The sequence below is a fragment of the Limanda limanda genome, chromosome 2, assembly GCF_963576545.1.
Source record: "Limanda limanda chromosome 2, fLimLim1.1, whole genome shotgun sequence".
NCBI classification, from domain to species: Eukaryota; Metazoa; Chordata; class Actinopteri; order Pleuronectiformes; family Pleuronectidae; genus Limanda; species Limanda limanda.
In genome coordinates this window covers 21174142-21186537 of record NC_083637.1, presented here as the reverse complement: position 1 = coordinate 21186537, position 12396 = coordinate 21174142, and the positions used below count along the sequence as shown (strand labels likewise).

Here is a 12396-nt window from a genome sequence, read left to right as displayed (position 1 = left end):
TTTGGTTTCCCACACATTCTTCTCCCTGAGAATCGATATAATCACAATGATGCACTCACCTCTGGCCTAAAGCGGTTGTGGACTTCTATTCGTCTTTGCACTTTCACCCATTTGCCACAAAACGAGACCAATTAGCCAACAGATACAAAACAGCCTGCAGGGAGTAATGCGATGCAGAGTTCCCGCTTGTCAGACAATTCCTCCTGTTTGAAGATATGACTTATCAAACTTCAAAAGATCAACTTTTCGTCAGAGCGTGTGACCGTGGCCTGGCGTCAAAGTTTGCTTAAACGCCATCAAAACGAGCATCTGTATCTCGGACATATTTGGTCCATTCGAGTCCAAAATAGACACATAAGACAAGACTCGCAACCTGATTGCATCTATACAGAAATTGCGACTTAAAATCACAGCGCCCCCTGGTGGCAGCAGGAAATGTCTTGTTTTGGGTACGTCTTACACTTGGAAGTGTTCCTCCTAATCCACTTTGCGCAACCATGTCAAACTGTATCAAATGGGTCTCAAGACATTGATAATGAAGACATAAGATTACTGTGACTTTTCGTCAAACGCCATATAAATGGCGTGGCATCAAAGTTCATCAACTCGCGGTGAAACACGAAATTACTGTAACTTCCTTGTTCATGGTTCCATCTCACTCAAACTACATGTGTGTTTTAACACCCCCCCCCTGAAGATATTCATATGGTTTTAAGAAATGGGCGTGGCAAAAAAACTGACTAGCGCCCCCTAAAGGGCAGCCCCGGCACTACGATTGACCGACATGTACAAAAATCCATTGTGGCATGTCTTTTCATAACAAAACAAACAAGTCTCTAGAATCAGTATGTTAGATCAAACAGGAAGTCCGCCTTTTTTAATTTAGTGGCCATTTTGACCATATTCACCATTTTCACTTTGACATACTTGTCCCAGGGCTTTCATCAGATCAACTTCAAATTCCTGTCATCACAACAAGATGGAGTTAAAAACTGATTTAGGGATTGATTTTTCGTCACACCGTGTGACCGTGGCGTGGCGCCAAAGTTCATCAACTCGCCGTGAAACACGAAATGCTGTAACTTCAATGTTCATGGTTCTATCTCACTCAAACTACATGTGTGTATCAACAGCCCCCCCCCCCTGAAGATATTCATATGATCATGTTTGATTAAACGCCTTCAAAACACGAGATTCTGTATCTCGGACATATATTGTCCAATCGAGTCCAAACTAGACGGATAGGACTAGAGTCCAGGCCTGATGACATCTACACAGAAATTATGACTTGAAATCACAGCGCCCCCTGGTGGCTACAGGAAGTGAAGCATTTATCCTTGCCACAGAGAGGGAAACACATCCAACGCGGAGACGTGCGCTTGGTCATCGTTCGCTCTCTCCCCCGACCGCAACAGGCTTCAACGTGCTGGTGCTCGGGCCCGCAAGTGCTACAACGTAGCCCTAGTAATTCTTGTTATCTCAAATTAAATGTGTACGGCTGTTTCTCGCTACAGAAGCGCTGCCTCCTTGTGGACACAAACTGGTACATATTCAATGATCAAACTCACTCATCTTTCCAGGACCTGCAAGCTGGCACCATGATACTTTAAGTTGACTCAGTGCACTACAGTATAAAACACTCAGTAGAGCACATATCTCCAACAAGGCCCAACCGTCTCTCAGAGGCTGGACTGGTACCGGCTGGGTGGTCCTGAGACCAGTGCAAACCCATATGACTCACACGGGGGAGGAAGTACGAAACGAGAAGTTTCAATAACATATTTCTTAGAATGGACTGAGTGGAAAAGTCCAGAGTGACTGTTTTCATACTTTTAGGGACCCCACTGGCCCCCTTCAAGTCATTACGGATAGTAAAAGCCCAGAAAATGTATTTGACACAATATGGGCCTTTTAATATGCCAGATTTTTCCTATCAAGTTCCATGTATTATTCTCTGGGAAATAAGGGAAAACATGTCGCAATGCACCAAAACTTAACAGGTTCTTCCCCGACCAATAACACATCCTTCCTCCATGTTCCACGGTACAGTGACAACAATCAGACTGGGAGGAAAACTAACTCTTTGGCAAATGTGATACAAATTGATCTGAAGAACGACAGGACAATAACTTTCATTCAACTTTTACTGATATTGAAATCAAGAGGACAATGAACACACATGGTCAAGCAACAGCTGGCTGATCGTTTTAGTTATCTTTAAAACCACAAGTGTCTAATTTCAATGACATAATCGTTCTATATTCTGTATATATATTGCCTTCTGTATATGTACAAAGGTACACACATAGAGTACATACACACACTGTTGAGGTTTAAACGCACATACAAACAGCTCACATATACTGTAATGACTGGACTTTGTTCAGTTCCTGACTGGAGAGGGAGAGGGGGGGGACTTTTCAAAAGGAAATGCATAGATTGGAAAATTGAACACAACATATACCACAAGCAGGCTCTAAACACACACGGGTCAAAGAACTGGAGTTTTGCTTTAGTTTGGTCCTTAAACAAAAAACAAGAAAGAAGATGCTGAAGATACTTTTTTGTGAGGCTGGGAGAACATGGGGAGATGGAGGGCAAATTAAATCCATTTAACAACAACCAACCCTCACAGGTCAAACATGGACAGGATCAGAATGAGTACAGCATCATGGGAATGATATTGTTTGGGGGCCATGAGAAGCAGGCTGTAGTGTCGCTGTCGGCCCAGACAAACATCAACCCTTCCCTTTTAGTGTCCCAACTCACCAGCCCTACACAAGACTACAGAGAACTGGTCTAGTTATTCCTAACATAAGATCTAACTGGTCTTGATCTCGTTAAACAACAAGGACGAGGAATTACGAGGTGTGGACTTGTCTGCAGAGGAGGCTCTCAAACCTTTCAGGGGGGCAGAAGGTGGTGAGCTGGTGCTTCGAGGCTAATCTCTACAGCCCTGCCAGGAGCAGATAGATGGGGATGGGACCACTGGCTCTGTCCTTCCACTGGGGGGGGAGGGCTGTTTATGGCAAACGGATAGAAACAAATGAGGTGCAAGCCCTCTTGTCTTTAGAATACAAATGGTGGGACGTCGATAGTTAGGTTGGTAGGTGTGTGTGGTGATAAGAGGATGATATGGAATGATGCCCTGAGCGGCCTAGCGGACGAGCGGAGACTGCTTCAGGGAGATGAGGACGGAGCGCATGCGGGACACGTCTTTGGCCTGCTTGCTGGACTTGGGGTTGAAGTCGCAAAGCCGGGCCACCCGCTCCCACTCTGTGCCGGGGTTGTTCTCATCCAGATCTGAAACCATGGCCTCCTCAGCCGCCCTACACGTGACAGGGAAGACAAGAATGGAAAGGACAAGGAGTAGAGAAACCGTTAGTGGGGGACGAGGCGAGGTAAACATAGGACATACGTACAGTCCTGAGAAAATCCTCTGCTGATAGCCAACAAACAGAAGCTCTCAGAAAAAGGCTAGAAAAGACTGATTTAATGTTTTAACAAAAATAAATGAACTCATGACATTTGAGTCTGTTTTATAGTTTTTCTCAGCTTGGTGTTGGTTCAGCAGAGTCGACCTCAGGACAGTCCAATCATCGCACAGAGACACACACACACACACACATCTATCTTAATGCTCACAAAGAGAAACAAGCTACAACAGATTCATCACCAGTCACATGCCCCGGAATCTGTTTACACGTTACAGTCACCTGGATTTAACTCTCCACAACATTAGGGGGCGATACATGTGAAACACTGATGAGAAAACAAACTCAAGCTAAAATAATAATAATAATAATAAACATAAGGTGTGAAAAGCATTTTTGGTGTGTTAAAATCACAGTTCTGTGTAGAACTGAGGGAGGGGAGTTTGCCCCCACCCGCCCAGGCATTGCATATTTACATTGTTCTCTTTCCTCAACAAGACGCAAGTACAGAGATGTGAAGATCATCTGTATACTTGTCCTTGATTTAAAAAAAAAAGGAACAATAATGACAAGTTCTTTTTTTCACCAAGCCCAAAAGAACTGGAAGCACTACTGGGCCGTCGCCATGCATTTAGCTGCGGCTGAAAAGCAGGCGTGAATGTGTTCTTTTTGATTTTGTGTGCCATCGTCGTGGACATCAATTTGTGTCTTTTTGGTGATGTTGAGGAGTTTTCAAAACCATGAATCAAACCAAAAGAAAAGCAACATTTACACTACAGGACTGACATTATTTAAAATGAACACAAAACTGATTTAACAAAGAACAAAAATACAAAACTTGTGCCACCATCACAATATACTTTAGGATGCAAGCCACAGGTTGTGGCTAAAGAAATTAAAAACCTCATCACACCCAACCCACAAAACATTTAGTCATAATTCCACTGCCAGATTTTATTTCTATTTACAAGGACCTGCCCCCGCCCAATTTAAGCACAGACTCAGCTCTAACTACGACACAGTACACAAAGCAAAATGGGGGATGAGAAGCCAATGAACATTCACCGTCACAACCAACTACAAATACACAAAGGGAGCAGAAGGACCACAACATCACAGAAGGGACATTTTACCATTTAACTAAGCAGTGGATCCAACTGTCGGGTTCGTAAACTAGAGTATCTGAGCAAGGTACTAATATCTAACACACACACAGAACTGTATCTACCCCACTGTCAAAAGAAAATATATGGAGTATTCGGAGGTTCTGGGGTTTTATATTTTTACTTAACTGGTCTAGGCGGTAGCAAGGATGGTTAATGTGTGTGCTTTAAGGTGCATAGGAAAAGAAAACAGGGAGAAACAGTTTCACAAGTCAGAATTTAGAAAAGAGAGATAGACAGGGGAGGGGACGAAATGAAAGACAACAAAAATGAGCCAAATGCAGATGTTGAAAGCAAACATGCAAAAGCAGCAGGTTATAAAAAACATATTTGTTCAAACGTGTTCTACAGAAAGAATAGTGTGCAGCCTTTGGTTTTGGTGAGAGTGAACCTCATGTTACATGTGTCAACAAGGACATTAGGATCTCATTTATGAAACTCTGTAGACTGGTTGGTAATAGGTTGATTTCGAGCACTGCATAATCTTAAATAATCCAAAAAAGTTCATCTACATGCAGTTTACCTTTCTTTAGACGTCGCTCATTAACACAATTTATTTATTTTCTTTCTTTGACCATTATGACCTGCTCCAACTACTTTGAGGGATTTTCACAGGCATTGATTGACTGTGTTGAGATCTGTTCATTCTCTTTTCACCTTTTCTTACTTAAAACACCACGTTAGTGTGGGAGGCTGTATACACATCTTTGAAGCCTACATGTTCTTGCTTGTTGTTCATAAACAAGTTCCCAGCAGTCCTCGTCACAGACACAAGCCGACAGGACGTAAGTGGAAGAGGGTTCGATTAAGCGTCTTTTTACTTCATCACTGAGGCTAAAAAGCACATTGTTCAGTAGTATTTGGGAAAATCTCACATATGAGCCGCATAGGCTGCATTGAGGAGTACACATTATAAAATATAGAGGTTAGTAACATTGTAAGACGCCTCTTTCCCTTATCAACAGACAAGAGTAAATGACCAAGCAGAGACATATATTAGTACTGAGGTTACCTACCCTGTGGGAAAGTGACACCAAGAACAACTGATTGATTGAAGGGGAAGTAATACAATAACTGAATATAAAACAATGTCCAGCTCATATTCTCACCAAGCATGATGCCTTTCAGCTGTACATTAATGAAAAAACCTGCTGCCAGCCCTTTGACTTTGAAAACCAGAAGAGAAATGTGTACACCATAATGCAGACTAATACATGTTCCGGGAAGATTTGATAACAAAACCAAAGGCTGCACAGCTCGAGCTTCTGAACAGCTAGCTTCGGTAAATCAGTGTGAGATCCTGTCCGACAGCAGCAGCTACAGAGCAGCTTACCATCTAATAAAGCGTGAACACAGTTTAGTTTGAAGCAGTTGTGTATTCATGACGCAACCAATGGTGCCTCCGATGACAGCTTGCTGTACGTCTTAATTTTAGCAGCACGGACTGCTAACCCGTTTCAGAGCTGACTGTGTCACAAGTCAAGATTCTTCAAAGGTCGAGTAAAACACAACTTAGAACCAAAGTCATGTACACAAATCTGGAAACCTGTGTTTTCCGAAAAGGTGATTAATGCCCTTAACCTTTACTGAACTTTCTGCAGAATAAAAGATAAATTATACACATAATTATCCTAACATGCAAAAAAAACAATTGTGAGTTTCTGCACACACTAGATTTAAAATGTTCTCGTTTTTTATTTAGTTGTTACGTCTTCTTAATGGCTGTTAATTTTCCTTAAGTTATAATTACCATTGGTTTGTTATTTGCACTTAACAGCTCTTACAAACATGTGTCCTATAGATTGTAAAAAAGGAAAAGCCTCACCTCAGTATGTTAAGTTCAACACTATCCTGTTCTGCACATAGAATGTGGAAAGTCTGAGTATTTAGGAAGCTCGACTTGTAGCGTTTCAGGGAAAGGAACTATCAATAAGAATTATTTACAAGTCAACTCTTAAGCGGAGAGATTGTATCATAAATTTCCATGTACATACAACTCAATAACACATTAATGCAAACACCATGTCCACATATGAACACACAATTGCTTCAAATAAATCTATTGGCATGCTAATCCTGAATATATTTTGTAGATTAATTTGTTTAAAAGCACAAGTAGAAAAAAACGTCAAGTAGAAACAAAACACTTTCTCTGAGACTTCATACAGTTAATGTAAGCAAGTGAGAAATGTGGGAAACTCAAGAAATGTATTCGCAAAATGTAAAATAGGTTGATGTGTTAGGCAGAGTGATGACAGAATTCAATTGGTTTGTGGATTGTGAGTGTGTAGTAGCATGTAGTCATTCTCCTGACAGGCATCCAGTCATAAATGGCATGCGTACATGTGTGGAGTAATTTACTGCAGTTTATATTTACAAAAAAAAAATTGATAATGAAGAGCTGGATGAAAAAAAACATTATAAATCTAGGTAATTACATATGTACAACTAAAGATGGAACTGAAACATGGCAACACAGCGACTAATGACAATGATATAAATGATGAGAAGCTGGGAGGGGATGACGATGGAGAAAACAAAACAAAAAGAAAGAAATAAAGAGGAGGATGTTAGTTGGAGCAACATACACATAACCAATGAGCTCAGAGAAGGGCTGCTTGTAGAAGTCTTCATCCAGCACCCTGGACAAACATCCGCCCAAACGACAGAGCAGCAAGAAGGCAGGAGAGAAGAGAGACAGTGGTAAAAGGGAGAATAGGATGGAAACACAAGCATTATAAGTTACGACATAATAATATACGCTCAGGCATATACTCAGAGGCTCGGGTTTTTGAATGGACTCATTCGAGCGTCAGGGTGTGCTCGAAGGATCAGGGAGGCTCCAATTTAAAATCTATAATTATACAGCAGTAGTGATGCTCAAAACATCAGCTCCTCACATTTATAAGTCATTATTTATGTTCACGAAAGACTTAATAACAGTATCAATTTAAACTCTTCCCCTCTGGATGTATTCCTCAACTATGAATGCATCATCATGACACTGCTTGTTGAAACCATAGGTTCTAAATCCATAATACCAAAATATGTGATATTCGCCGTTTTTGGAACTAATTTTTGATTTTTGATTCATATCATTTTAACTGAATACTTTTGTGGTTATATTTTTGGCAATTTAATTGTAATACATAAATTTGATTTCTGGAAAATAAGGGTGGAAAGGATTGGGTCTTCTATAAATATTATAAACAATATAATATGATTAGTTCAGAAAACAAGAAATTGTTAAAATAGTTGTAGGGTTGCAGCACCAACTCAGTAGAATTTGCAGTTGTTGAATTCTTTGGCATTTGTGTGACAAGTGTTTCAAGTTAAGTATTTTTACAAGACAGAAACCTTTAATAATGTAATGTTATAGAGCAGAAATAGTTTACCAACCACAAAGAAACAGGACCGTCACATGAGTAGGAAACCATGGCTGCTGATGGTGCATTATTGATAAGGCAGCAGGGATACGTTACAGTGAAGCCGAAACTGACATAGTAGCCACTTCAACTCGTAAAAACAATGAGTTACCTGGAGTCGGTGGAGGAGACGAATACCAGCCAACATTTAGTGCATCCTTTAACAGTGATACACGTTAACAACAATAGGAGACCTCAACGTGTTTGTCTTTTCAAGCGTCACCTTTTTAAACAAGTCAATTCCAATTAATTGTTGGTTAGTAAAGGGTGCTGTCCTCATTACAACCAATTCTGGATGTAAATGAGAAGTGACAAATTACACAATAGTGTTTGAAGCAGTGTTACTGCAATGGATTTTACATAGATTTAAAGAGGTATTCATTGTCCCAGGGTTGTTATAGGAAAAGATTTTTAATAAACATGACCCAAAAAAGTGCATTTGTTTGTACCAAAGCATGAAATCCTACACTATGACTGTGAATATAATGTTTTTGACTCATCTACTGTTGCTCTCAGGTTGAACCCTGAAGAATAAAAACTTTTGAGTTATTGGCCACAGATGAGCTGAGAACTGGAGGGCTTGTGCTGATGATGGACAGGTGAAGGCTGAACCCAAGTCTGCTGCTATTATTATATATATTATATTATTATTATTATTATTAAGGAACTGTTAATTACCTTTTAAAATATTCACATATTGTCCAAGAATGTGAGCTGTTCAAAACCTCTACACCATCATCTTGGCTTTTGTAACAGAAATATTAACCTTCCCTCAGCTCCATTAATCGTCTGTCCTTTTTCTATCTGTCTATGACGCCAGTACCTGTTGTTGGTTTTGGTTTTCTCCAGCTGCTCGTTCTGCCTGGCGTGCCACTCCTCCAGCTCCACCTTGGCCTTGTCCTTCCACTCAGACTCCTGCTGGCGAGAGTTGTCGTCTGGGGAGGGAGACGAGTGGGGAGAGGTACAATAAACCAGTGAAGAGCAATTGTGACGGTAGACACAACAGGCAGGAAGGACAGGGCAGGAGACAAGGACGAACAAATATAGGAATTGGTAGAGGAAGTATATATGATAAATGTGTACATGGTAAAGACTATATATCTATATATGAATCTCCTCATTATTCTACTGAGCTCTTCATGTTTCAGAGAGCAGGGTCAGCCCTGTTCTCCTCACTCTCGTCTTACCTAGCAGCTCCATCCTCTCGCTTTGCTCCTCCCTCCACTTGCGTAGGCTTTCAGGTTCGGCCTGCAGCCGGTCTGCACTGGAAATTGCTGCATAAGCATCTGATGGGCCATTGCTTTCCTGAGACACAATGAAAGTGATGATCGGAAACCATTCTCTCAACGATATCACATGTTAAAGAAACAGTCCCCTGTACTGAATTATTCACCATTCAAACTCACAACTAAAGAAGCAAAGTCATTTTGACTCAGGGACTGTGGTCAGTGTATTGTCCTAATTCCAATATGCACATAGCTTGTCTGGGTTTGCTGTATAATGAACCAAATCTTGGTCACTTGGGAGTTTTATCAGCTTAGTCTCTTTCACAGAAGGAATGCATGACAGTGCAAAAGGAAGCAATGTTGCAATGACAGCACAGGAAAAGGAAGTTGGAGCAAATCTAACAGCCACATATTCAAGTATTTTAGGTTAGTACTAAAATCACACTGCCACAGTACTAAAAGTATTTCCCACATCTCTACATAAATACTAGACACATTCTTTATACGTTATTAGATGAGAAAATAAAATGAAACACAAGAGCAATGGTCTACAATCCATTAAAATGCCAATTGTATATTAAAGTTATCATTATTCTGACTTACTACAACATTGGTATATATGTTTATTTTGTGTGTTCCGTCCCATCAGTAGCTGTAACATTACACTCACTAAATTGCTTTATCAGGGACCATGGTCACATCACTAAGATGAAGGCAAGATGTTGAACACTAGACAGCTACCCAAATGTCTTTTTGAGAGTGAAAACTTAAGAGTGAAGGGTTTGTTACTTGTAAATTGTTACTGTTAGTTGGGCTTGCTCACATTTTTTCCCTGTGCTTTAAGTCTATGGGTTTTACTGACATTTAACATTCAGATTTACATACAAATACTGTAAAGTGGTGAAGTATATCTATCTGAACTGTTGGCTCACTGAAAACCTGTCCAATCACCTCCCTGCTTCAGCTGCTTCACCCATCTAACTTCTTTATCGCTCGATTTCAGCAATTTACATCGTGGAGAAAACATTAGCAACTACTTTGGTGAATACTATTGTAGAAGCCGAAGTTAATGTTTAGCCTGGGCTTCTGATTGTTTGTTTAGGCGACAGATTTTTGTTTTATTAAAACTTCCGGTTAAGAGGGGTAGGGGGTGTGATAAGACACTGACAGGAGTAGGGCTTCAATATTTACTCCTGACCCTCAACTCACACCTTCCCAAAGGTTTTAACATGTTTTGAACGTGTCAACGTAAGGATCCTGCTTAGTGGCGTCTTTTTATTTTTCATGGACAGTTGCTAGCTACAACAATGTTATCATAACTGATAGAGATGACATCGTCGTTGGATTTAGGAGAGAAAAACCCACCCTGAGAGACTGCAAGTAAAGATTATTTTACAAGGCCAAATATCTGTATAGAAAAATATCCAACACAAGAAAGGGGAGTGTGTGTGTGTGTGTGTGTGTGTGTTGGGCACAGATCACAGATAGGCTGCTGTCAAAGAGCTCCCTAATCACAAACAACATTCATAACTTGACATTTATCAGCAAACTTATTGAGAACAGAAACAAAGTAAAGACAGTTTTACCACATGTAGATCTCCATTGACGGCACCATCTAAAAGGAACACATGGGAAATTGAAGTGAGAAATCAGGCAGACGAATGAAAAACACAAACAGGGAAGGATAAAGAAAACATCACGACGACTAGCCCTCGGCTCACTACCCTGCACTTCTGCTGAATCCTCACATTTCTAACACACACACACATATTTCGTAATCGGATATGTCAGCACATCTGACTCAAGGCAGCTCCAGCCTTCAGGAAACGGGGCAGTCGTGGCCAAAGGTGATTCAGCTGCAGCAGTTTCCTCCCGAGTCCGAGGTGAGAGCCACAGCCTATGGGCGAGAGCCAGCTGCACGTAGCGCTGTCACAGAGGAGCCGAGCTGATGTTATCACACAGCTTCATTCATTTCACAGGCGAGAGCCGGAAGCTCAGAGAATCACGTAAACTCACCGGGGAACGAGTCAGTTTCCCCGTCAAGTATTTGTGTTTCTTCGACATTTTAAATGACGTGCACACCGGGTAAATCTCATTGCTAGCTTCTCCCACTTAGCTACATTGCTAGTTCAGCTAACGCTAACAAGCTAGCTCAAGGACTCGAGGGTCCATTCAGGACCAGGTTAACGTTTAAAAGGTAGCCTCTGTTTAAAGCTAAGCTAGCCTCCCCAGCTGTGTTAACGCGGTAGAGAGGCCAGCTGTCCCCGCTCAACCACAGCGGTCACCCACCATTGGACTCTCCCAGCGACGAGGGGACCTCTCCGCTGTCCAGGATGCTGAAGCCTTCGTCGTTTTCGATGCCCGCGATCTCGCTCTCCTGCTGGGCCAGGAAGGCGGCGGCGGGGTCCTCCTCCGAGGCGACACCGTTATCGGCGGCCGGGGCGTTCAGCATGTCGAAATCATCCATGTTTGAGTGAGGCTGGAGGTGAGAGACGGGGAGCGGCAGGTGGAAGCAGCGGACCGACAGAGATTAGCTCAACGGGAAGGAAGAGGGGGGACTGCACGGCTCGGAGGTAGCGAGGCGGAAACGGGCGAGCGGCCAATCACAGACCGGGATGGGCGAGTGACAGGGAAACCCACCAATCACACGGCAGCTGCCTCAAAATTGGACCAATCGCACCTTTGATCCCTGCTGCATACGGGTCCCGTGACGCGCTGAGTGACGTTCGACTTGTGAGCGAAATCCGCAGTGTGCAAATAGGCGAGATTCGCTTTTACATGATCATTGTGATCACTGTCACACCGTTGTGTTATTTCTGTTCTCAAATAAACTGTGATGTCATCTGAATGTGTGCTCTGCATACATATATGGTCCAGTATGGATTTTTATTGCATTTTATAAAACCAATGACTGAATGTGGGCTTGTTTTGCTTTGATGTTTTAAAGTGTCTCTGATGTGACAGTTGTGTTGTTGTGGTGCAGGCTGCTGCAGGTTCATCTTGAGTGTGTTTCTCAGTCTCTGCCTTTACAAGCCTTTCAGGGCCCGAAGCCTAAATTATGGTTAATTATTAAGTCTCACAGTCTCAAGGAGCTCAGGTGACAGGTAGACACTCACCTGACCCAAAGCTGAGTGCAACCAAGTTCAAA

General features: G+C 41.9%; 1 protein-coding gene across 1 annotated transcript; it reads right to left on the bottom strand.

The window, feature by feature from the left end:
• Positions 1-2130: 2130 nt before the first annotated feature.
• Positions 2131-11802, bottom strand: clta (clathrin, light chain A). The gene is made up of 5 exons (XM_061086002.1): positions 11538-11802; positions 10835-10863; positions 9210-9327; positions 8846-8957; positions 2131-3329 (listed from the first exon to the last, which is right to left on the bottom strand). Exons 1-5 carry the CDS (start codon positions 11713-11715, stop codon positions 3158-3160), a joined length of 609 nt encoding a protein of 202 aa, XP_060941985.1. The 5' UTR covers positions 11716-11802; the 3' UTR covers positions 2131-3157.
• Positions 11803-12396: the final 594 nt, after the last annotated feature.